The sequence below is a fragment of the Hyla sarda genome, chromosome 3, assembly GCF_029499605.1.
Source record: "Hyla sarda isolate aHylSar1 chromosome 3, aHylSar1.hap1, whole genome shotgun sequence".
NCBI classification, from domain to species: domain Eukaryota; kingdom Metazoa; phylum Chordata; class Amphibia; order Anura; family Hylidae; genus Hyla; species Hyla sarda.
The window spans coordinates 283599229-283626809 of NC_079191.1; the positions used below are offsets into that span (position 1 = coordinate 283599229).

The following is a 27581-nucleotide window of genomic DNA, read 5'->3' on the forward strand; positions in this document are numbered from 1 at the left end:
AAAATGACTAATGTCACTGCAAAGCATTATGATTTTTGCAAAAACGGAAAAACCCTGCGTCCTTAAGGGGTTAATCCCAAATGTCCCTATGTGAAACACACAATGGGGGAGATTTATCAAAACCTGTGCAGAAGAAAAGCTGACAATTGCTTATAGCAACCAATCAGATAGCTTATTCCTCTTCCCAAAGGCCTTAAAGAAGCGATCTGGTTGCTGAGGTCAACTGGTCATCCTTTCTTCTGCACAGGTTTTTATAAATCTACCTCAGTGACCATTTTAGCTGTATCTTAACCAAAAACCCAGGAATGAGACCTCTGACAGTTAGGTTAAGTTTACACTTTGGTTTTTTTTCTGTCAGTTTTTGGAAAACAACCACTGCAGTTTCTGAGCCAAAGTCAGAAGTGGATCCATAAGGGAGGAGAAGTGTAAGTCTTTCCTTTATATGTCCTATTCCTTATGATTACACTTTTGGCCTTTGCTCAAAAACTACAGTGACAGTTTTCCAAAGTGAACAACTTCAGCTTAACTTAAAGAGGTACTCCGGTGGAATTTTTTTACAAATCAATTGGTGCCAGAAATGTAAACAGATTTGTAAATTACTTCTATTTAAAAATCTTAATCCTTCCAGTACGTGTCAGCTGCTGTATGCTTCACAGGAAGTTCTTTTCTTTTTGAATTTCTTTTCTGTCTGACCACAGTGCTGTCTGCAGACACTTCTGTCCACGTCAGGAACTGTCCAGAGTAGGAGCAAATCCCTATAGCAAACCTATCCTGCTTTGGACAGTTCCTGACATGGACAGAGGTGTCAGCAGAGAGCACTGTGGTCAGACTGAAAAGAAATTCAAAAAGAAAAGAACTTCCTCTGTAGCATACAGCAGCTCATAAGTACTGGAAGAATTAAAGGGGTACTCCGGTGGAAAACCTTTTTTTTTTATTTTTATCAACTGGTGCCAGAAAGTTAAACAGATTTGTAAATTACTTTTATTAAAAAATCTTAATCCTTCCAGTACTTAGTAGCTGCTGAATACTACAGAGGAAATTCTTTTCTTTTTGGAACACAGAGCTCTGTGCTGACATCATGACCCCAGTGCTCTCTGCGTCAGCATTTTAGGAACTGTCCAGAGCAGCATATGTTTTCTATGGGGATTTTCTCCTACTCTGGACAGTTCTTAAAATGGACAGAGATGTCAGCAGAGAGCACTGTGGTCATAATGTCAGCACAGAGCTCTGTGTTCCAAAAAGAAAAGAATTTCCTCTGTAATATTCAGCAGCTAATAAGTACTGGAAGGATTAAGATTTTTAAATAGAAGTAATTTACAAATCTGTTTAGCTATCTGGCATTAGTTGATTAAAATGTTTTTTTTTTTTTCCCACCGGAGGACCCCTTTAACTCCTGAAGCAGTTTAATACAGCACATATACCTGAATGAAGCTTGAAGAAGCACAGCTTTGGAATACAACTTTACACTCAAAAGTAGCAAAGTGTAGTCACTGTTATTGATCAGACATGTCAAAAGTTGTTGATTGCACTAGGTCTCAATCCTGAGACCCACTGCAATGGTGAGTTATAAGCCGAGGAAGCTGACAGCATTGCTCTCTGCTCCCTGGACGGCCAAGAGATCCGTAGACTTCTATGCAGAGAAAGGAACATGTCAAAGGCTGTTTATAATGACAGCTTTAATTTAATGCAACTTTGCCAGACTATACTTTTAACAGAAATATGACTTTTGTGCTTTAGCAGGTAAACTTGATGCTGGTGTAGAAAACTCTCTGATGCGCTAGATTAGTGTCCTAATTACTTGAGCTACTGGATGCGCTTCCCAGAGTGTTGCAAACTATAAAGCAACACTCTGAGAAGTGCATCCAGGTGAAGTTTCCCTGACATAACAAGTGTGCACTGGTCTAACAAGATGCAAAACGAGATCCAGGGTAAATACAAGGTGCTTCTGCAGCTCTAAATTTGCAAACTACTTGTAGTAGAATGGGCTAGGCCCATGCTTGAAGTTGATTTAAAGCAGGACTAGTGACAAGGTATCCTATTTGTAGGAGGTATGCCTGACATAAGCTGTACTTAGACTCACACAACTCAGTCTCCTTAGAAATTGGATATGTAACAAGAACTGAGGAACGTGCACACAGCTATGGCCAGGGCAAAATTGAACTAGAGAAAAAAAAGATCTACCTCCTTTCCCAGACTAAGGGGTGGAGTTTGGACAACTCCCTCATTAATTGGCTAGGAGTCCTACATGTGACTAGATTCTTGAGTCTGCTATACAACAATGCAATGTGAGACAAGTTCTAGCAAGACATATCATTTGCCTGCTTGAGAACTCACACACAGAGATTTTGGCCCCGAAAAAAAGAAATTCCTCAGCCACACAATCTGCAGGATATAAAATAAGATCAGAGTAGAAGCGCTCGTGAACACTCCTTAGGAGGGTCCGTCCTGTAACCTCTCTTGTAGTAGAAACTACATAACACATTCATAAAGCAGCTGTGTTTTGTATCGTTTCTCCTATTGTCCTTTGAAACAGAAACTAGAAATTTAGGAGGCAGAAATGGACCCACCTCCCTCCAGTGGCCCCAGCATCTGCTCAACCTTTACAGGTGCCAACGCTATCCCTGACACCTTTATTAGAATCGGTGCTGACAGGCTCAGTGCTGAGACTAGGAGTCAGATTACAAAGGAAGTCCGCTTCTTCTGTCAACTCTATGATCTACATTTATCATGGTGCACAGGGGTTTATTGGCCAAGATCATCATTTCTCCAACCCTGGCTGTTAGTTGTCAAAGAAAAAAAGAAGAAAAAGACACGTACCCTCGTGAAGTACGTCAATAGAAGAGTTAGATCAGTAAGAGTAGGGAATATGCAATCACATAACACGTTGCGCTCAGAGCACAATGCCTCAGTACGCAGTGGTTTTAAATCAAAGTCGTGCAGCATGCGATCCTACTGACCACAGGTAATGTTGGTTCCGTTAAAAGACAACCAGTAGCAAAAGGAAAATAGGATGTTTTTTGCAGCGCTGGTCTTGGTAGGGATATATAGCCTTTCCAAGTAGTTAATCATAACTAAATCTTTATTTTAGTACATATCAACGCATTGCAGGCTCAAAACAGGCCCTTCGTCAGGAAAGTGCATCTTTGCTGGCGAAGGGCCTGTTTCGGCCAGAAACGCTTTGATATGTACTTATATAAAGTTTTAAAGTTGTTATTAGCTACATGGAAAAAGCTCTGTATCCCTACCAGGACCAGCGCTACAGAAAAGATCCTATTTTACTTTTGCTACTGGCAGATTGTTAGTTCTGGAAGGCAATTGTCAATCACAGCTACTGTGTTCCACGTAAACGCCATCACATATAGTCACATACATTTACATTGTATGTCTGCATATAGAAAGGGTAAAATCCATCACATGCAATTTTTTTTTTTTTTAAACCTGATGTGCTTTATTTTAATTATGCTGGAAAAGGAACCAGAGTATGAGCATATATACATGTTAATCAGCCTTTACATTAAAACCACCTACATAATATTTACATAGCCTCTTTGCCAAAACCACCTTTGACTTGTAGATAAATGTACTCTAACAGGACCTTTGAAACTGTCCTTTAGAATTTGGCACGTTAGTTAGTTGGGAGCCGGGATCTTCAACTATCAGACCTTTATATTTGGCACATCCCACTGATGGTCCATTAAACCAGGCCACCTTTTCATTTTTCCGTGATTCATTTCTGATGTTCACATGTCCACAGTAGGGGCTTTCTGCGATGTGTGGCCTGACGAGTTTCTAAACCTTTAAAAAAAAAATTGCTACAGTAGCTCTAATGTGGGATTAGACAAGGCAGGCTAGCCTTCACTTCTACTCATCAACATCAATAAACCAATGAGCCTTGGTGCCCATGTACTAACCACTGCATACCAGGAACATGTTACATGCCATCTTGGACATTGTCTTACACAGTTGTCCAGTCATCATTATTTGACTCTTTTCAAAAGTTGCTTAGATCCCTGTCCTAGCTCTTCTTTCCAGCATTAAATACATTGGGGAAGATTTATCAAAGTGTTTAGGAAGAGTGGTGCAGTTACCCAAAGAAACCAATTAGATTGCTTCTTTCATTTTTCTAAAGTCCTTTAAAAAAAAAAAAAAATTAATAAATTAAAAAATAAGCAATCTGATTCCCTTCACCTGTCGGTAGTTGTAAGGTTGTAATGTATCTATCTGTCTCAGAAAATACTGATTTTATTGCACACGTTTAGCTGAACAAAGCTTAGTGTCTTATGTTTTAAATGCTAATGTACGGTTTGGTTTCTTGCAGGTTTACAAGTGCAGTCATCTACCAAGGTCTTGTTATGCGGCTAGGGATTGTGTCTGGAAGTCTGTATACAGACTTTTTTATCTCTGCAGTTGTGGAATTACCAGCAGCCATTCTTATTCTACTCTCTATTGATCGTGTTGGGAGAAGACTTCCATTTGCTTTGAGTAATGCTGGAGCAGGAATTGCATGTTTAATAACTGCTGCAATATCCACAGGTACTGCCTTAATAAAATGGAACATTTGGGGGATGCATTTTGGTATTGGTCAAACAAAGTATTATGGAGCTTAACCCCTTAAGGACGCAGCCCATTTTGACCTTAAAGACGCAGCCGTTTTTTTTGCAAATCTGACCTCTGTCACTTTGACCCCTTAAGGACAGACCCATTTTTTACCTCAATGACCAGGCTCTTTTTTTTTTTTGACATGTATCTCTTTAAATGGTAATAACTTTTGAACGCTTTTTCTCAGCGGAGCGCTTCTGAGATTGATTTTTCATGACATATTGTACTATAAGTGGTGCAATTTTGTTAACACATGCAGCATTTTTTGTGAAAAACTCCAAAATATTGTAAAAACCGTAAAATTTTTGGCGTTTTTAAAAAAAATGTATTTTTATTTTTCGTCCGACGCCATTGAGTAAGGGCTTATTTTTTGCGGGAAGAGCTGTTTTTATTGGTATCATTTTTGCGATACGTGCTACCTTTTGATCATTTTTATTCTGCTATTTGTACCAAAATTGGCGAATTTTGCGCTTTTTTAAATATTTTTTTTTACGGTTCACCGTGCGGGATAATTAACATTATAGTTTTATAGTACACTTCATTACAGATGTGGCAATACCTATTATGTATATGATTTGTGGTTTTGATCTTTTTTGGTGATAATATAGGGCTTTTATTGGGAAATGGGCATTTTTTTAATTTTTTTTTACAATTCATACTTTTATTGAAGAACTTTTTATTTAATTTTTTACACTTTTTACAGGTTATACTATGCTGCAATACATTTGTATTGCAGCACAGTATGACCCGATCAGCTGCACACAGCACAGCCTGTGCAATCCAGCCTGTGGCTGGATCTCACAGGCTTCCGTAGCAGGCAGACAGGAGGTCATGATCTGACCTCCTGCTGCCATAGCAACCAACAGCGACCCGCAATCTTATCGCACCGCCGCCTTTGGGGAACAGGGGGAGAGAGCTCCCCCTGTCAACACCATAAATGACTTGATCGGGATTGATCACGGCATATTCAGGGTTAATGCTGCCGGGACCAGCGCGATCGCGGCTCCGGCAGCTGCGGGAGGGACTCCGGCTGTGATTGACAGCCGGGTCCCGCCACCGATCTCCTGCGCTGCCCACGGCAGTGCCGGGGATCATTATGACGTATGCATACGTCCCATCGCGCGAACGTGTCGGGTGCTGGGAGGTATGCATACGTCCTATAGCAGGAAAGGGTTAAGCATTAATAACTCTGGGATGCTTTAACATATTGATTTGATTCCGAGATTGTTTTTTCGTGACATATTCTACTTTATGTTAGTGGTAAATTTTCATCTACACTTGCATCATTTCTTGATAAAAAATTCCAAAATGTAATGAACAAATTGAAAATTTAGCATTTTTCAAACTTTGAAGCTCTCTGCTTGTAAGGAAAGTGGATATTCTAAATAAATTATATGTTGATTCACATATACAATATGTCTAGTTTGTGTTTGCATCATAAAGTTGACATGTCTTTAATTGTTGAAGACATTAGAGGGCTTCAAAGTTTAGCAGCAATTATCAAATTTTTCAAGAAAATTTCAAATCGTAATTTTTCAGGGGCTAGTTCAGTTTCGAAGTGGATTTGAGGGTCTTTATGTTAGAAATACCCTATAATGGACCCCATTATGAAAACTGCATAAAGTATTCAAAATGACATTCAGAAAGTTTGTTAACCCTTTAGGTGAATCACAGGCATAGCAGCAAAGTGGAGGAGAAAATTAAAAATCTTCATTTTTAACACTAACATGTTCTTGTAGACCCATTTTTTGTTTCATTTTTACAAGGGGTAATAGGTAAAAATGTCCCCCAAAATTTGTAACCCCATTTCTCTCAAGTAAGGAAATACCTCATATGTAGATGTAAAGTGCTCTGTGAGTGAACTAGAGGGCTCAGAAGGGAAGGAGCAACAATGGGATTTTGGAGAGCGAATTTTGCTAAAATGTTTTTTTGGGAGCATGTCTGATTTAGGAAGCCCCCATGGTGCCAGAACAGCAAAGAAAAAAAAGAAAAAACACATGGCACACTATTTGGGAAACTACACCCCTCAAGGAACATAACAAGGGGTACAGTGAGCCTAAACACCCCACAGGTGTTTGAAGAATTTTTGCTAAAGTTGGACGTGAAAATTAAAATTTTTATTTTTTCACTAAAATGCTGGCGTTACCCCAAATTTTTCATTTTTTGCAAGGGGTAAAAGGAGAAAAAGCTACCCAAAATTTGTAACACCATTTCTTCTGAATATGTCTGTCCCGGTACCGTATTGCATACCGTACCTAGTGTAGAGGTCCCCAAAGTCAGAGTAACTACACTCAGGTAGGGTGCCTCAGGTGGGACAGCCCCTAGTCGCCTCTTCTCTACTCTAATTCTCTAATGTTAATACATGTATATATTTAATAATAATGTATATCTAGGATAATGTATAGTACTTACCTTGTTTAGCGTCGCAGGACCTTCGGTCATTTGACCATGTTAATATCCTCTATGGTATCCTCTATGGTATGCCAGAGTAGCAGGACAGATCTGCGCAACTTGCAAAGACACGCTAGGCCTAAAAACCTACTGGCCTCTGCTGTACTAAAACGGTGAGTTCTAACTACCCCCGCTAAAGCTAGCTTGACTGCTGGACCGCAACTAAATCCCCTAAATCCAGTGGAACAGCGCATAATACCTTAAAGACTTTGAGTTGCTAAAGTCCCAACCTTTGTCAATCTCCAAAGAAAGCAGTTGTATCCATAGAGACTGTTCCGTTTATGAAGCTTGCAGAAAATCTTCAGTAAAAGTTATACCTGTTTCAGAAAACTCTCCGCTTGTGGACATTTTATTATTATCTACCTCGCTGTCGCTCTTGGGAAGGGTGGCGGTAGGACGAGCATTACTGAGAAGTCTCACCCTGGCGTCACGAATAGCAAGGGTTAACAAGCACCCTTTAATCACCACACAGCTACATACCCTACACCCATACCCATGCCCTACACCCCCCAGGCTATCACATAGCGAAATACCCCATATGTGGATGTAAAGTGCTCTACGGGCAAACTACTATGCTCAGAAGAGAAGGAGTGCCATTGGGCTTTTGGAGAGAGAATTTGGTTGGAATAGAAGTCGGGAGCCATGTGATTTACAAAGCCCCCATGCTACCAGAACAGTGGAACCCCATCCCCCCCACGTGACCCCATTTTAGAAACTGCATCCCTCGAGGAATGTAATAAGGGGTGCAGTAAGCATTTACACCCCACTGGCGTTTGACAGATCTATGGAACAGTGGGATGTGCAAATTAAATTTTTCATTGTCACGGACCACTGTTCCAAAGATCTGTCATACACCTGTGGGATGTAAATGCTCACTGCACCCCTTATTACATTCCGTGAAAGGTGTAGTTTCCAAAATGGGGTCCCATTTGGGGGGTGGTCCACTGTTCTGGCAGCATGGGGGCATTGTAAACGCACATGGCCTTCATTTCCAGCCAAATTCTCTCTCCAAAGGCCCAATGGCACTCCTTTTCTTCTGAGTCCTGTAGTGTGCCCACAGAGCACTTTACATCCACATATGGGCGATTTCCATACCCAGAAGAAATTGTGTTACAAATTACCCCTTGTGAAAATAAAAACTTTGGGGTAACACCAGCATTTTAGTGAAAAAATCTGATTTTTCATTTTCACATCCAACTTTAATGAAACATCTGTGGGGTGTCTTGTCAAACATCTGTGGGGTGTTAAGGCTCACTATACCCCTTGTTACGTTCCGTGAGGGGTGAAGTTTCAAAAATGGGGGTCACTTGTGGGTGATTTTTTTTTTTTTGTTTATGTCAGAACTGCTGTGCAAATCACCAATTTAGGCCTCGAATGTACATAGTGCGCTCTCACTCCTGAGCCTTGTTGTGCGCCCACAGAACACTCCACATAGGGGGCATTTCTGTACTCAGGAGAAATTGCGTTACAAATTTTTGGGGTCTTTTTTTCTTTTTAACTCTAGTAAAAATGAAAAGTATGGGGAAACACCAGCATGTTAGTGTAAAAAGTTTAAATTTTTTTACACTAACATGCTGGTGTAGACCCCAACTTTACCTTTTCATAAAGGGTAAAAGGAGAAAAAGCCCCCAAAATTTGTAACGCAAGTTCTCCCGAGCACGGAAATACCTCATATGTGGCCCTAAACTGTTGCCTTGAAATACGACAGGGCTCCTAAGTGAGAGAGCGCCATGTACATTTGAGGCCTAATTTAGGGATTTGCATGGGGGTGGACCCGGATGCAAGCATAGCGCTTGCCTCCACCGCCAAAGTACCCTACGGCAGTGCTCCCCATACAGGGTGCCTCCGCCTGTTTCAAAACTCCCAGCATGCCTTGACAGTCAATGGCTTTCTGGCAATACTGGGAATTAACTTTTTTACCCTTTATTTTGTGTAGTGTGGTATTTTTAGGGTACAGTCACACGGGGGGGGGGGGGGGTTCGCAGCGAGTTTCCCGCTGGGAGTTTGAGCTGCGGCGGAAAATTTGCTGCAGCTCAAACTTAACTCAAACTCACAGTAAACCCCCACCCATGTGAATGTACCCTGTAAATTCACATGGGGGGCTAACCTTCAACTATTGAAAAACTGCAACTTCAGCTTGCACTGACAGACCGTGCATGCTGGGAGTTGAAGTTATGCAACAGTTGGAGGCACACTGGTTGGGAAACACTAAGTTAGGTAACAGACAACAAAAGTGTTTCCACACCAGTGTACCTCCAGCTGTTGCAAAACTACAACTCCCATCATGCATGGTATGTCACAGGGGTTGGGAAACACTGAGTTAGGAAACAGACAGTATTTCCCAACCAGTGTTAGTCCAGGTGTTGCAAAACTACAACTCCCAGCATGCACGGACAGCCAAAGGACATGCTGGGAGTTGTAGTTTTGCAACATCTGGAAGTGCACAGTTTAAAGACCACTTTACAGTGGACGCCAAACTGTAGCCCTCCAGATGTTGCAAAACTACAACTCCCAGCATGCCCAGACAGCCTTTTGCTGTCGGGGCATCCTGGGAATTGTAGTTGTGAAACTACAAGGCAGCAGTGAAGATCACTTACCAGATCTTCACTACTGCCTCTGTCTCCACCGCCAATGCCGCCGGTCCTCGCCGCCGATCCTCCCCGCCGCCTGCCGCCGGTCCTCCCCGGCCGGTCAGTCCTGACCGGCAAATCGCAGGAGATAGGAGGAGCTGTGGCACCCCTGCCACCTCGCTCCTATCCTTTAGGATGATAGGGGCTGTCTCTGACAGCGCCAATCATTCCTATTTTACGGGCGATCGGGTCACCAGAGACCTGATCAGCCCAGAAAAGCCGTGATTCACAGCGTTCGTTGACAAGGGGGGCCTCATGACCCCCCTGGGTGTATGCCAGGATGGCTGTTGAAAGACATCAGCAGTCATCCTGTTCTGATCACCGTGTCCGGAGACCCAGTGATGAAGGAATGCAGCGCTGTAAAAGTATCGCCGTACATTTTTTAAAAGTATTTATTTATTAAAGTTTTGTTGTGCATAAAATAAACAAACAGCAAAATAAAGTGCAATACATAACAGTGCCTCTGTAGGCCCACAGGTCAACTCCATCATTATGACAGGGATAAAATAACAGGAACGGCAATCATGCATATAAGGATAGAGCATCCCCATTACCATCCAGAGAGGAACCACACCAGTAAACAAGCATACATTCACACTATCACACATCCCATTGACTCCGACCCCCCTCAACCAGACCCCCTCCCGCCAGCCCATATCCTATTATACCAAATCTAATGGGCCACTCCAGACGGAGGGTCAGTCGACACATCCAGTAAAAGCCAGGGAGTCCACACCTTCTCAAATTTCTTTGCGCACCTACGAATCTTATACAAGGCTTGGTACAACGGGACATATTTATTTACAAAATTTAGCCAGCGAGACAAAGTGGGAGAGGAAGTATCCTTGCACGCCATCACAACCACCTTACGGGCACAGAACAGCAAGAAATGGATCAATAAAGGTCTATGCGGACCAGAAACCACCTCATTCAGGACTCCCAACAAGCATACCACCAAGCAGGAAGGGGAAATCCAGATTATCTGCCAAAAACCCCATCACCTCCCTCCAGAAAGAGGCTATAACTGGACACTCCCAAGCCGCATGCAGGAAGGTACCCACATCCGTAGATCAATGAAAACATAAGTCTGACTGGGAAACCCCTATACTCTTCAGCTTAGCAGGGGTAAAATATAGCCTTAAAACATACCGAGACTGAATCAGCATATCACTACTACTAACCACTGTGAAGTAATAGGAGCCCTCAACTTCCTTCCACTGGCACACATTTATGGTAAGCGTTTTAAAACGGTCTAGGTCTCAGTGTTTGGAGGAGAGCATAGGACTGAGTAAGGGGTTTAGAGAGATCCGTGGGGCCCAGAAGAATCTCCACATCTGAAAAAGCAGGAGTAAATGTCAGGGAGCCAAACAGCGCATGGACGACATGCCTCAGCTGAAGATACCTTATAGAAGGCACTTCCAGCGATGCCATAAAGTTCCTTAATTTCCGCAAAGGACAAGAAGACCTGATCCTCTCAGAACAAATGAACCACAAATTTGACTCCATGAGAACCCCAGAAGCCTCCTGTAACGCATGTAGGTTAGGTAAATGTACATTCCCCCATAAGGGTGCCCTAGGAGACACCAGCGGCTGTGGAAATTTGCTCAACACCACAGACCACACTTTAGCTATAGTATTCAGGGGAAGAGGGTAAGAAGAGCGAGAATGATACCTGTAGAGTGAGTTAGTGAGAGCTTCATAGGAGCCCATAAGCACTCCAGCCAAGGCAGTCGCCGAGTTCGACAGATCCAGGTCAATCCACCACGCTGCATAGACCAACTGGGAGGCAAGAAAATTGTTATATACATCTGGAGCAGCTAAACCACCATGCCACTTAGGAGCCTGAAGGAGAGCCCCACCGAGTCTGGGAGACTTTCCCTGCCAATAGAAGGATCCCAGATATCCACAGGATAGGGGATAAGTGTTTGATCGCGGGGGGTCCGACAGCTGGGACCCCCCTCGATCTCCCTAACGGGGCGCCGGCATTAGCGCCCATGGTGACGTAGCGTCGACCTAGAGGTCGACGGTGACGCCCCGTCTCCTCCCCGTCCCCATACAGTTCTATGGGGGATGCGGGGAGGCACGAATGCTGCCTCCCCTCCTCTCCCATAGAGATGTATGGAGGCGTGCCAGCCGCAACGTCATGCTGCGGCTGGCACGCCCCCTGCACGGGAGAGCCGCGGCCCCGTACAGGAGATCGCCGGGGGCCCCAGCTTTCGGACCCCCCACGATCAAACACTTATCCCCTATCTTGAGGATAGGGAATAAGTGTTTGTACCGCTGCAGATGTCCTTTAAGCCCCCTAACATTCCAGCTAATAACTTTTAAGGTCCTCATCACTATACACTACCAAATAGATGATCAGTAGGCAGTAAGGGAAGACCAGGAGGAGGGAGGACGGAGCACCAGGACCACACATACCACAAAAAGACAAACGGGGCACTAACATCAAACAGATAAGCAAAAATACAAAGTAAAAACAAAACAATCCCATTAATTCCCTATCTAGCACTAAATGGGACATGGAAGGATTTCTTTGAGCCACATTTCAAGGAAGAGCATCGGATCATTCTCCTCCACTTTTTCAGTAAGTACCACCAGGCGTATATTGTTGCGCTGTAGGCGATTCTCCATATCATCCAACCAACCCAGAACTCCCATCACTTGGTGCTGTAGTGAGTCCACCCTGTCCAGCAAACGATGTTGAGTATCCTCAACTTTAGAGACTCTACGTTCCACTTCCTCAGTGCGCTCACGTACCTTCTGGGTCTCATGGCACAAAATAACGAATTCTTGCTGCAGTTCAACTTTCGTCCCCATGATGGATTGACAGGAAGTAAAGGCAGCCAGTAATTCGGAAAACTGCTGATCCAGAGCAGCTGCATCATAAACAGGTCTTTCAGCGGAGAGGCTCTGTGGAGAAGTCGGAGAATAGTCCAGGAAAGATAAAGGTGGAACGGGAGAGGCACCCCCATGTCCGTCTGGAGGTCTGGAAAACTGGCACAGCGCTTTAGCCGTGTGCACAGAAACTTTAGTTGCAAGTGGGGTCTGAGCTCCAGTATACTGATGGGAAGGGCCACAGGACCGAGATGAAATAGAAGATCCATCATCAGAGGAGGCATCATCATCCGAGGTCGGCCTGGAGGCATAAGCAATTCATGTAGATTTCCTATGACCACGTTTACCATGGGAGCCACCCATGGCTAGCAGGGCACACTGAGCAGGTAGAAAGTCACTAGTATGAAAGGCCCCAAAAGCACTGCACTCCCTCGATTAATCGAAGTTTTGTCTGCACCACCAGTCCCAGCAAGCACTCAGATCCCTCTCAAGGTACTCCCAGTCAGAAAGGCCAGTAGCAGACCAGGGGGTGCGTGTAGGAATCATGCACCGTACAGTCCATGGAGAGAACCTCTGTATGCAGGCCAGATATCAGCAGGTAGCCTGATAGCAGGGCCAGAGAGGGTTAATAAGATCACACCAAGCAGGATATCCTCAGCCCTTCGTCCCAGCAGGGGGCTGCACAGCAGGGGACAACCCTCCACACCTTCACTTCCTGCCCTGCCAGCCGCTGCAGGAGTAACCACAGCAACCAACTAGGCCCCGCCCACGAAGGCTGAAGATGCCGCCCAGCTCCAAGGATGGCCAGAGACCCGAGATCCAACACTACCAGCAGGAGGGACTGCCCCACCACTCTCACCACCACAGCCCAGGAACCTGAGGGTCGCAGCACCGGACCTCATCACACCGGAGCCTCTCTGCACCACGCTGCCAGGGACATAGATCCACAGGCCGTTGAAGCCGACTGCCCCGCGACCGCAGCTGCCGATGGGACCGGAACCACAAGCTTCTCACAGACTCCCCCGGCGTTCAGCCGCCCACCAGAGCCAGACCAGCACGTCAGGGTGAGTAAAAACCAGGGTAATTAACCGGGGTAGTGGGAGCTCCTGTGGGATGCGACCGCTCACTCCGGTATTAAGGACAATCCCCTACAGCACTCGTCCTTAAGGAGGTTAAAGGTGTACTCCGCCCCTAGACATCTTATATAAGATAAGATGTCTGATTGCAGAGTGTCTGGCTGCTGGGACCCCCACGATCTCTGGGCTGGCACCACGGCATTCTGAACATGGAAGCCTGGAGCTTCCGTGTTCGTGACATCACGCCACACCCCATCCATTCATGTCTATGGGAGGGTGGCGTGACGGCTAGCACAGTCACTAGTGGCTAGTGGTCACGAGTCATCCAGCACGGAGTGGAGTTTGTCCCGTGTTCCCGGATGACTAGGGTTCCACATCGAAGATCGGAGTGGCTGGACTCCGGCGATCAGACTTCTTATCCCCTAGGGGATAAGATGTCTAGGAACAGAATACCCCTCTATAGCTTGTTTACACGAGGGGAATTAGTTTCAAACTTGCAGCGGGTTTCCTGCTGCAAGATTGAAAGGGGCAGGCTCTGCACGGACTGTCCGCAGCTGATTTTCAGTTCAGATATGAAGTTCAGATTGACTTCAATGGGGTCTGCAGCGGATTTTTTGACAGTGGGGATTCCACTGCTGAAAATCAACTGCAGACAGCATTGCAGAGAGCTCGCCCCTTTGAAACTCGCAGTGGAAAACCTGCTGTGAGTTTGAAGCAAAATTCGGTCATGTGAACGAGCCCTTAAACTGTAAATTGGCTTCTTTTGTGATTAGTGTCAGCTGTAGTTTTGCCAATTATATGTAACACATCAAAATATACCGTACATCTTGTGTGACTTTAATCCCTAAAGGACGCCACCTGTTTTCACCTTAATTATAAACCCCTTAAGGACGCAGCCCGTTTTCACCTTAAGGACTGAGCCCTTTTTCGCAATTCTGACCACCGTCGCTTTATGCATTAATAACTCTAAAATGCTTTTACTGAATTTTATGATTCTTAGATTGTTTTTTCGTGACATATTCTACTTTATTTTGGTGGTACATTTTTGTTGTTACTTGCATCCTTTTTTGGTGAAAATCCCGAAATATCATGAAAATGTTGCATTTTTCTAACTTTGAAGCTCTCTGCTTGTAAGGAAAATGGATATTCCAAATAAATTTTATTTTTCTTCACAAATACAATATGTCCACTGTTACGCTGAGCGCTCCGGGTCCCTGCTCCTCCCCGGAGCGCTCACAGCGTTCTCTTATTCGCATCGCCCCGGTCAGACCTGCCGACCGGGTGCGCTGCGATAATGCTCCGCTCGCGATGCGCATCCCGACTCACTTACCAGACCCGTTCCCCGTCTGTGCTGTCCCGGCGCGCGCGGCCCCGCTCCTTAGGGCGCGCGCGCGCCGGGTCCTTGCGATTTAAAGGGCCGGTGCGCCACTGATTGGCGCATGTGGTTTTAATCAGTACTTTCACCTGTGCACTTCCCTACTTATACCTCACTTCCCCTGCACTCCCTCGCCGGATCTTGTTGCCATTGTGCCAGTGAAAGCGTTTCCTTGTGTGTTCCTAGCCTGTGTTCCAGACCTCCTGCCGTTGCCCCTGACTACGATCCTTGCTGCCTGCCCTGACCTTCTGCTACGTCCACCTTGCTCTTGTCTACTCCCTTGTACCGCGCTTATCTCAGCAGTCAGAGAGGTTGAGCCGTTGCCGGTGGATACGACCTGGTTGCTACCGCCGCTGCAAGACCATCCCGCTTTGCGGCGGGTTCTGGTGAATACCAGTAGCAACTTAGAACCGGTCCACCGACACGGTCCACGCCAATCCCTCTCTGGCACAGAGGATCCACCTCCAGCCAGCCGAATCGTGACATCCACTTTATGTTGGCATCATAAAATGGACATATTTTTACTTTTTGAAAAAATTAGAGGGCTTCAAAGTAGAGCAGCAATTTTCAAAAATGTCATGAAAATTGCTAAATCTGAAGGGACAGATGTTACAGAACTACAACTCCCAGCATGCCTGGGCAGTCTAGGCATGCTGAGAGTTGTAGTTTGGCAACATCTGGAGGGCTACCGTTTGGGCACCACTGTAACAGACCTTTGGCTGTCTGGGCATGCTGGGAGTTGCAGTTTGGCACCCACTAGGAAGGGCAGCAGTAAATATCGCTTACTGTCCCCTTCCTCCCCCCCCCCGTCGTTTCCCTACCTGCGCCTGTCTCCAGAGACGATCTGCGGTCCCCAGGCCATCTTCTTCTCAGGTATCGGCCTCCATCTTCTCCCCCCCGGTCTGCCCGACATCCAAGGGTGGGCAGAACGGGGGGTTGCCATGGCAACCCACTGTCCAGCGCTGCCATTGGTCAGAATCAGTTCTGACCAATGGCAGGGGATAGGAGTAGGTTGCAGCACTGCGACCACACTCCTATCCCTCAGGATGTTCGGGGCTGTCACTGACAGCTCCGATCATCCCTATTTTCCGGGTGATCGGGTCACCAGAGACCCGATCAGCCCGGAATAGCAGAAAATTGCATGTCTGAATTGACATGCGATTTTCTGCTATCGCCGACATGGGGGGACCCCCCTCGGCGATGTGCCGGGATGCCTACTGAATGATTTCAGCAGGCATCCCGGTCCGGTCCCCAACTGGCTAACGGCCAGGACTCGGGATGCAGGGACTCGGGATGCAGGGCGTATGCATACGCCAGGCGTCCTGAAGAGGTTAAACCCCATTTTTGAAATTAGGAATGTGTCTCTCTTAGGCTATGTTCACACGACAAAATGTCCATGAATATTCTGCACAAATATTCCATATTTCACATTGATTTCAATGGGATTCTGCTGCTCCATACACACGGCAGAATTTCCACCGCAACATCTGCTGCTGGTTTGGAGATAATGCAGTACTTTATTGGGAATGGGCCTTTATTTATTTATTTTTCTTACCCTTAATTTATTTATTGAAAAACCTTTTCATTTTTTACTTTCCACATTTTTACTGTTATACATCTGTACTGCAGCACAGCATAATTGTCAGTATTACCTGACACTCAGCCTGTGAGATCCAGCCTATGGAGGCCATCAGTATTTTCATTTAGAAGATGTCTTTTGGCACAATTGCATTTTTTCAAAAAAGTGTAGCCTTGGACTTAAGGTCCATTCACACCAAGATATGGCCTTCTGATATGCATATACATCGGCAACCTGTCAAAATCACCTGCCGATGTATACCTGCACTGAACATCACAAGCCCCATTTACTTCAATGGCCCAAACATAGTAAGCTAGTAAATATGTTCAAGTAATTTACTGCACATACACTAGCTAGCCCTGCTGCAGTAAGAAACTGCCTCTGACAGCCAGGGGGTGTCTGCTCAAGTAAGGAGGGTCAACTATTATACATAAACAATTCCCATACGTGACTGATCCACGCCAAGCAATACTAGAAAGACCAAGAACCAAAAAAGATGTTTAAAAAATCAACAATACTTCATTAATTTACCGTGTTAAATAGACATATGTTTAAAAAAAATTTAAAAAGACAAATATGGGGGGGGAAAATGGGACTGGTGGAAATCAAACAGAAAGTGGGAGCAAAAGTAACAAATGTGACCACAGTGTTAACCACTGTAATGTAATACATCCAGGTACCATATACAGAATATATGTTACGCCGAGCGCTCCGGGTCCCCGCTCCTCCCCGGAGCGCTCGCAACATCCTCGCTACTGCAGCGCCCCGGTCAGATCTACTGACCGGGTGCGCTGCGATACCGCCCCCAGCCGGGATGCGATTCGCGATGCGGGTGGCGCCCGCTCGCGATGCGCACCCCGGCTCCCGTACCTGACTCGCTCTCCGTCGGTCCTGTCCCGGCGCGCGCGGCCCCGCTCCCTAGGGCGCGCGCGCGCCGGGTCTCTGCGATTTAAAGGGCCACTGCGCCACTGATTGGCGCAGTTGGTCTAATTAGTGTGTTCACCTGTGCACTCCCTATGTATACCTCACTTCCCCTGCACTCCCTCGCCGGATCTTGTTGCCATTGTGCCAGTGAAAGCGTTTCCTAGTGTGTTCCTAGCCTGTGTTCCAGACCTCCTGCCGTTGCCCCTGACTACGATCCTTGCTGCCTGCCCCGACCTTCTGCTACGTCCGACCTTGCTCTTGTCTACTCCCTTGTACCGCGCCTATCTTCAGCAGTCAGAGAGGTTGAGCCGTTGCTAGTGGATACGACCTGGTTACTACCGCCGCTGCAAGACCATCCCGCTTTGCGGCGGGCTCTGGTGAATACCAGTAGTAACTTAGAACCGGTCCACTAGCACGGTCCACGCCAATCCCTCTCTGGCACAGAGGATCCACCTCCTGCCAGCCGAATCGTGACAGTAGATCCGGCCATGGATCCCGCTGAAGTTCCACTGCCAGTTGTCGCCGACCTCACCACGGTGGTCGCCCAGCAGTCGCAACAAGGCCACCAGCTGTCTCAACTGACCGTGATGCTACAGCAGCTACTACCACAGCTCCAGCAATCATCTCCTCCGCCAGCTCCTGCACCTCCTCCGCAGCGAGTGGCCGCTTCCGGCCTGCGACTATCCTTGCCGGATAAATTTGATGGGGACTCTAAGTTTTGCCGTGGCTTTCTTTCGCAATGTTCCCTGCACTTGGAGATGATGTCGGACCAGTTTCCTACTGAAAGGTCTAAGGTGGCTTTCGTAGTCAGCCTTCTGTCTGGGAAAGCTCTGTCATGGGCCACACCGCTCTGGGACCGCAATGACCTCGTCACTGCCTCTGTACACTCCTTCTTCTCGGAAATTCGAAGTGTCTTTGAGGAACCTGCCCGAGCCTCTTCTGCTGAGACTGCCCTGCTGAACCTGGTCCAGGGTAATTCTTCCGTTGGCGAGTACGCCATCCAATTCCGTACTCTTGCTTCCGAATTATCCTGGAATAATGAGGCCCTCTGCGCGACCTTTAAAAAAGGCCTATCCAGCAACATTAAAGATGTTCTGGCCGCACAAGAAATTCCTGCTAACCTGCATGAACTCATTCATCTAGCCACTCGCATTGACATGCGTTTTTCCGAAAGGCGTCAGGAACTCCGCCAGGATATGGACTTTGTTCGCACGAGGCGTTTTTTCTCCCCGGCTCCTCTCTCCTCTGGTCCTCTGCAATCCGTTCCTGTGCCTCCCGCCGTGGAGGCTATGCAAGTTGACCGGTCTCGCTTGACACCTCAAGAGAGGACACGACGCCGCATGGAGAATCTTTGCCTGTACTGTGCCGGTACCGAACACTTCCTGAAGGATTGTCCTATCCGTCCTCCCCGCCAGGAAAGACGTACGCTGACTCCGCACAAAGGTGAGACAGTTCTTGATGTCAACTCTGCTTCTCCACGCCTTACTGTGCCTGTGCGGATATCTGCCTCTACCTTCTCCTTCTCTACTATGGCCTTCTTGGATTCCGGATCTGCAGTAAATTTTATTTTGGCCTCTCTCATCAACAGGTTCAACATCCCGGTGACCAGTCTCGCCAGACCCCTCTACATCAATTGTGTTAACAATGAAAGATTGGACTGTACCGTGCGTTACCGCACGGAGCCCCTCCTAATGTGCATCGGACCTCATCACGAAAAAATTTTGTTTTTGGTCCTCTCCAATTGCACTTCCGAAATTCTCCTTGGACTACCGTGGCTTCAACGCCATTCCCCAACCCTTGATTGGTCCACAGGAGAGATCAAGAGCTGGGGTACTTCTTGTTTCAAAGACTGTCTTAAACCGGTTCCCAGTACTCCCTGCCGTGACCCTGTGGGTCCCCCTGTAACCGGTCTCCCTAAGGCTTATATGGACTATGCTGACGTATTTTGTAAAAAACAAGCTGAGACTTTACCTCCTCACAGGCCTTATGACTGTCCTATTGACCTCCTCCCGGGCACTACTCCACCCCGGGGCAGAATTTATCCTCTGTCCGCCCCAGAGACTCTTGCTATGTCTGAATACATCCAGGAAAATTTAAAAAAGGGGTTTATCCGCAAATCTTCCTCTCCTGCCGGAGCTGGATTTTTCTTTGTGTCCAAAAAAGATGGCTCCCTACGTCCTTGCATTGATTACCGCGGACTTAATAAAATCACGGTAAAGAACCGCTACCCCCTACCTCTTATCTCAGAACTCTTTGATCGCCTTCAAGGTGCCCACATCTTTACCAAACTGGACTTAAGAGGTGCTTATAATCTCATCCGCATCAGGGAGGGGGACGAATGGAAAACTGCATTTAACACCAGAGATGGACACTTTGAGTATCTAGTCATGCCCTTTGGCCTGTGCAACGCCCCTGCCGTCTTCCAAGACTTTGTTAATGAAATTTTTTGTGATCTCTTATATTCCTGTGTTGTTGTGTATCTGGACGATATTCTGATTTTTTCTGCCAACTTAGAAGAACATCGCCAGCATGTCCGCATGGTTCTTCAGAGACTTCGAGACAATCAACTTTATGCCAAAATGGAGAAATGTCTGTTTGAATGTCAATCTCTTCCTTTCCTAGGATACTTGGTCTCTGGCCAGGGACTACAAATAGACCCAGATAAACTCTCTGCCGTCTTAGATTGGCCACGCCCCTCCGGACTCCGTGCTATCCAACGTTTTTTGGGGTTCGCCAATTATTACAGACAATTTATTCCACATTTTTCCACTATTGTGGCTCCTATCGTGGCTTTAACCAAGAAGAATGCCAATCCTAAGTCCTGGTCTCCCCAAGCGGAAGACGCATTTAAACGGCTCAAGTCTGCCTTTTCTTCTGCTCCCGTGCTCTCCAGACCTGACCCATCTAAACCCTTCCTATTGGAGGTTGATGCCTCCTCAGTGGGAGCTGGAGCGGTCCTTCTACAAAAAAATTCTTCCGGGCATGCTGTTACTTGTGTTTTTTTTTCTAGGACCTTCTCTCCGGCGGAGAGGAACTACTCCATCGGGGATCGAGAACTACTGGCCATTAAATTGGCACTTGAGGAATGGAGGCATCTGCTGGAGGGATCAAAATTTCCAGTTATCATTTACACCGATCACAAGAATCTCTCCTATCTCCAGTCTGCCCAACGGCTGAATCCTCGCCAGGCCAGGTGGTCGTTGTTCTTTGCCCGTTTTAACTTTGAAATTAATTTTCGCCCTGCCGACAAGAACATTAGGGCCGATGCTCTCTCTCGTTCCTCGGATGCCTCGGAAGTAGAGGTCTCTCCGCAACACATCATTCCTCCTGACTGTCTGATCTCCACTTCTCCAGTCTCCATCAGGCAAACTCCTCCAGGGAAGACCTTCGTTTCTCCACGCCAACGTCTCGGGATTCTCAAATGGGGTCACTCCTCCCACCTCGCAGGCCATGCGGGCATCAAAAAGTCCTTGCAACTCATCTCTCGTTTCTATTGGTGGCCGACTCTGGAGACGGATGTTGTTGATTTTGTGCGGGCCTGTACTGTCTGTGCCCGGGATAAGACTCCTCGCCAAAAGCCTGCTGGTCTCCTTCATCCTCTGCCTGTCCCCGAACAGCCTTGGTCTCTGATTGGTATGGACTTTATTACAGACTTACCCCCTTCCCGTGGCAACACTGTTGTTTGGGTGGTCGTTGATCGATTTTCCAAGATGGCACATTTTATTCCTCTTCCTGGTCTTCCTTCAGCGCCTCAGTTGGCAAAACAATTTTTTGTACACATTTTTCGTCTTCACGGTTTGCCCACGCAGATCGTCTCGGATAGAGGCGTCCAATTCGTGTCAAAATTCTGGAGGGCTCTCTGTAAACAACTCAAGATTAAATTAAACTTCTCTTCTGCTTATCATCCTCAATCCAATGGGCAAGTAGAAAGAATTAACCAGGTCCTGGGTGACTATTTACGGCATTTTGTTTCCTCCCGCCAGGATGACTGGGCAGATCTTCTACCATGGGCCGAATTCTCGTACAACTTCAGAGTCTCTGAATCTTCTGCTAAATCCCCATTTTTCGTGGTGTACGGCCGTCACCCTCTTCCCCCCCTCCCTACTCCCTTGCCCTCTGGTTTGCCCGCTGTGGATGAAGTGACTCGTGATCTTTCCACCATATGGAAAGAGACCCAAAATTCTCTTTTACAGGCTTCATCTCGCATGAAAAAGTTTGCCGATAAGAAAAGAAGAGCTTCCCCCATTTTTGCTCCCGGAGACAAGGTATGGCTCTCCGCTAAATATGTCCGCTTCCGTGTCCCCAGTTACAAACTGGGACCACGCTATCTGGGTCCTTTCAAAATCTTGTGCCAAATTAATCCTGTCTCGTACAAACTTCTTCTTCCTCCTTCTCTTCGTATTCCCAATGCCTTTCATGTCTCTCTCCTTAAACCACTCATCATCAACCGTTTCTCTCCCAAACTTGTTTCTCCCACTCCTGCTTCCGGTTCTTCTGACATTTTCTCCGTGAAGGAGATACTGGCCTCCAAGACGGTCAGAGGAAAAAAATTTTTATGGGTTGATTGGGAGGGCTGTGGTCCTGAAGAGAGATCCTGGGAACCTGAGGACAACATCCTAGACAAAAGTCTGGTCCTCAGGTTCTCAGGCTCCAAGAAGAGGGGGAGACCCAAGGGGGGGGGTACTGTTACGCCGAGCGCTCCGGGTCCCCGCTCCTCCCCGGAGCGCTCGCAACATCCTCGCTACTGCAGCGCCCCGGTCAGATCTACTGACCGGGTGCGCTGCGATACCGCCCCCAGCCGGGATGCGATTCGCGATGCGGGTGGCTCGCGATGCGCACCCCGGCTCCCGTACCTGACTCGCTCTCCGTCGGTCCTGTCCCGGCGCGCGCGGCCCCGCTCCCTAGGGCGCGCGCGCACCGGGTCTCTGCGATTTAAAGGGCCACTGCGCCACTGATTGGCGCAGTTGGTCTAATTAGTGTGTTCACCTGTGCACTCCCTATGTATACCTCACTTCCCCTGCACTCCCTCGCCGGATCTTGTTGCCATTGTGCCAGTGAAAGCGTTTCCTAGTGTGTTCCTAGCCTGTGTTCCAGACCTCCTGCCGTTGCCCCTGACTACGATCCTTGCTGCCTGCCCCGACCTTCTGCTACGTCCGACCTTGCTCTTGTCTACTCCCTTGTACCGCGCCTATCTTCAGCAGTCAGAGAGGTTGAGCCGTTGCTAGTGGATACGACCTGGTTACTACCGCCGCTGCAAGACCATCCCGCTTTGCGGCGGGCTCTGGTGAATACCAGTAGTAACTTAGAACCGGTCCACTAGCACGGTCCACGCCAATCCCTCTCTGGCACAGAGGATCCACCTCCTGCCAGCCGAATCGTGACAATATATATTGCATGCTGAGAGGTAAGGGGAAATACGTGCCAAAAACAGGCAAAAAATACAAAATGGGTGACAAAAAAGATTTTTGTACTCACCGTAAAATCTCTTTCTCGTAGCTCTCATTGGGGGACACCGAACTGATGGGTATAAGCTCTTGCCACTAGGAGGCGCTGACACTAGGGAAAAAAAGTCTGCTCCTCCCTGGCAGGATATACCCGCCCACTGGAAGAGAGGAAACCAGTTTTGTCACAAAGCAGTAGGAGAAGCCAACAAGAAATACGTCCGTAGGACCCTAGAAAGGAATCCCAGAGAAACAACTGACGAACCGGATGGAACAATCCGGAATAAGGAAGAAAAAATGGGTGGGTGCGGTGTAAAATCTCCTTTTCTCTGGCGCTCTTCATTGGGGGACACCGAACTGATGGGATGTACCACAGCAGTCCCTTAGGGTGGGAAAAAAACAACCACCGGAAGAAGGATCAGTCCCAAGACTGAACCCCAGAGTCCACGGGATCCGTGGATGAGCCCCCAGGTCGGAGAAAGACCAGAGCCAGAAGTTGAGCTCCCAGAAGATCGCCTGACCAGGAAGAGGGACCAGGACCCCAAGGAAAAAGACCGACCTCTGGGGGGACCAGACGAGAAAATGATATGTCAGGGTCACCTGGAAAACGAACAAACCCAGAGGAGTAAGGAAAAGCAGACGTCCGTGAAAAGACACCGGACGACCACTACATAAAGGAACATGAAGAAGAGAAGGAGTGCAGAAGAGAAAAACCTGCCCCGCCCGATGGGCTAGCGGTGGAGTCTGGGTCGAAACAGAACACATGGCCAAGATCGGGACCAGCACCAAGGGAGAACCGAAAAAGCTGCCTGAAAGGAAGGCACGCCACAGCAGCCAAGGACAGAGTCCAAGCCAAGAACCAGAAGTCATAGATCCAGTAGTCCGAGCAGACCTGAGCACTCCGAAAAAACATCCCGCCTGAACGGGAACGGAGGGAGGGCACAAAGTAGAGCCCAACTGGGACTCCCAGCCTCAGGAGCAGCGACAGCATGGAGCAGCGCGCTTAGGAGCGCCTGCTAAGCCGCCGCATAGCTCCGGGGCAAGGGAGAGCGGCCCGGACAGGAGGAGCTCCCGCCGGGCCACAGGCGGTGGAGTCTGGGTCGAAACAGAACACATGCCCAATGACGAGCGGCGCCGGCCCCCCTCAGGGAGGAGGGGCGGAGCTATGCTCCGCTGTAAGGGCAGAGTTAAGGCTGGGGTAAAAGCACCCGTGAGCCATCACAAGGCAGCTCCGGGAGCAGCGGTGGCGGAGGAGTGCGCTCAGAGGCACCTGCGAAGCCGCCGCATAGCTCCGGGGCAGGCCACTGCTCAGGGAGGCCGACGGAGCCGCTATAATGACGAGCGGTGCTGGCCGCCCCCAGGGAGGAGGGGTGGAGCTATGCTCCGCTGTAGGAGAAGAGTGAGGCAGCCCCCTGTGCAGCGATGGCGGAGGAGAGAGCTCAGAAGCGCCTGCAAATCCGCCCCGCAGCTCAGGGGTTAAGTAAAGTGAGCGGGGGGCGAGTTCCCGCCAGGCCGCGGCTTACGGGGGCCGATGGAGCAGCTCTGCTACAGAGCGCTGCTGAGAGGTGAGATCTCACCTCACACCGCCGACCCGCGCTAGGTGGAGGGGCGGAGCTAAACTCTGCATTTCGCCCTGAAGGGAAAAATGGCCGCGGCCATAATCACACCACGCGCTTGTACGGGGGAGAAGAAGGGCAGAGCCATGTGCCGCCCTGACCCCCTTACCGCAGTACACCAAGACACCTGTGGCACTGAGCGGGGAAGTCATAGTCCCCTCCACGGCCACTAGAGGGAGCCGCTGCCTGTAGCCGGAGGCTGCCCTCCGTGTACAGAACACAGCCCCCACACATAAGGACCCCAATAAAGGACGGAGTCTCTCTGGAGAGATGGGGGGGGGGAGAGGGAGGCTGGGAGAGATGGGGGGGGGGAGAGGGGGGGGTTGGGGTTACTTACCTCAATCGCCACATACTCACCCTCGAAGTCTTCGACCAGCTAGTGCCTCCTGCCTTTTGCCGACATGGCGGACAGGGGCGAATGGGGGACCCGGACCCAGGGTACACCTCCAGGCGCTGCTTGTTGGCGAGGAGGGGTTAACGGGTTATTCTCATCCAATGCGCCGTGCCCCTAGCTCGCATGTGGGGGATCAGGCAACGCCATGCTCCTGTCACCCCACGCTAGAAAAAATAAAAAAGGAGAGAAAAACTAAACTTTAGCCTAAAACTAGAAAATAACTAAGAGAAAAAAGAAAAGGTCTGTGGAGCTCCACAGAACCATGTCTGGCCTCCTATGACACTAGATAAAACTGGTTTTCTCTCTTCCAGTGGGCGGGTATATCCTGCCAGGGAGGAGCCGACTTTTTTTCCCTAGTGTCAGCGCCTCCTAGTGGCAAGAGCATATACCCATCAGTTCGGTGTCCCCCAATGAAGAGCGCCAGAGAAAAATATAGTATGTAATTGAAAGGCAATGTATGCCCTTCACATCTGAGCATGCACCATCACATTATAAGGAAAATACAAAGTAAGAGTTGCTATTACCAAGTGGAAACAGTACACATTTCCTGTGTTTGACATTTTTTTTTCCTGCGTTTTTTTGCATTTGAGTGGAAATTGCATTTTTGGGCCCTTTTTCATTTTTTTGGTACCCAAAATTTGTTGGTTAGAAAAAAAAAAAAAAAAAAGATGCAGTAGTGATGAAAAAAAAGATGTATTTAATGAAATTTATATTTTTATAATGAAATTTTAATTCATTTTTAATAAAATGTACACACACGTTTCACATATTTTTTTTTTTTACATTTTTTTAAAACATTTTTTTACACAGACTGTTCGATGATGGAAGTAGTAGTACCTGTACTAATAGACATATCAACCTGGGTGTCAGTCGTGACACCCGATGCGATCATCTATAATATAGCAGAGATATGGAGCGGCTCTATACAGCGCTCGCATCTCTGCTCTGTACTCCTGCGAGTGATGTGAATGGAAATTCACATCACTTATTTATATTTTCCGCACAGAGTGGGGATTGGCTGGGTGGTGGCAGCCAATCCCTGCTCTCAAAGGGAAATATGAATGAGTGATGCTCTATTCACATCACTGGCCAGAGTATAGTGCAGAGATGCGTAGCGCAGGAGAAATCCGCTCCGCATCTCTGCAATAGATAGGACAATCGCATCGGGTGTCAGGAGTGAAACCCACTGCGATCTGTCCTTAGTTGCAGGTACTACTACTAACAACATGGAGCACACAATGCTCCATGCTGGGAGCTGTAGTACCTGCATTAATAGACAGATCGCAGCGAGTGTAACTTCTGACACCTGTTACGATCTGTCTATTAATGCAAGGGGAGCAGAGTGTGCTTGTAGTACCTGGAGTTAAGGAAAGATCACAGCGGATGTCACTCCTGACACCTGCTGTGATCCTCCTGTATAATGTATAGATGCGGCCGGCTGCTCTTCTATGGTCCCCTGCACTGACATATTTATATATATATATATATATATATATATATATACCTATTCATATTTCCCACAGAGAGTTGTGATTGGCTGGAACCATCTGGCTAATCACAGCTCTCTGCAGGAAATATGAATAGGTGTATATATACGGCAGCGCAGCCCCATCTATACATTATACAGGAGGATTGCAACAGACCTGGGGCGATCTGTCAACTAGTACAGGTACTACTACTCCCAACATGGAACAGTGTGTTCCATGCTGTGAGTAGTAGTACTACCTAAAAAAAATGTAAATAATAAAGAAAAAAAAAGTGAAAAACACACATACACTGTATTATTATTATTGTCGGCTACATTTTTAGTACCGTTTTAAAAAGTAATAAAAATTTTGTTATAAAAAATATACATTTCGTAAGATACAATTTTTTTCCATCACTACTGCATCTTTTTAATTTTTTTAATGGTACCCTACAACATTTTATTAAAAAAGGTATCACTTTTTTGGATCGCTAAAGTCCGTTTTCCTTGAGAGAAAAACGCCACGATTTCAGTTGAACTCCACGTCTAAAGTGAAAGTGAAACCATGCCGGTTAGCTCAGGGAGCTGTTCGGGATCGCCGCAGCGAAATCGCGGCATCCCAAACAGCTGTAGGACACGAGGAGGGTCTCCTACCTTGCCTTTTGGTGTCCGATCGTCGAATGACTGCTCAGTGCCTGAGATCCAGGCATGAGCAGTCAAGCGGCAGAATCATCGATCACTGGTTTCCTATGAGAAACCAGTGATCAATGTAAAATATCAGTGTGTGCAGTGTTATAGGTCCCTGCAAAAAAAAAAAGTGAAAAAAAAGTGAATAAAAATCATTTAACATCTCCCCTAATAAAAGTTTAAATCACCCCCCTTTTCCCATTTAAAAAAAAAACTGTGTAAATAAAAATAAACATATGTGGTATCGCCGCGTGCGGAAATGTTCGAATTATAAAAATATATCGTTAATTAAACCACACGAACAATGGCGTATGCGCAAAAGAATTCCAAAATCCAAAATAGTGTATTTTGGTCACTTTTTATATCATGAAAAAATTTATAAAAAGTGATCAACAAGTCCGATCAATACAAAAAAGGGTACCCCTGAAAACTTCAGATCACGGCGCAAAAAATGAGCCCTCATACTGCCCCATACGCAGCAAAATAAAAAAGTTATAGGGGTCAGA

General features: G+C 47.2%; 1 protein-coding gene across 7 annotated transcripts in view; it reads left to right on the forward strand.

The window, feature by feature from the left end:
• Positions 1-27581, forward strand: part of SLC22A3 (solute carrier family 22 member 3) — a 291993-nt gene that overhangs the window by 124035 nt on the left and 140377 nt on the right. For all 7 annotated transcript variants that reach the window (XR_008891398.1, XR_008891399.1, XR_008891400.1 and 4 more), the window contains one exon: positions 4319-4533. Coding sequence is in view for 3 of the 7 variants with exons in the window: in XM_056566777.1 (XP_056422752.1) it covers positions 4319-4533 (215 nt within the window). In the remaining 4 variants the exon portion in view is untranslated. The remainder of the gene's footprint in view (positions 1-4318; positions 4534-27581) is intronic.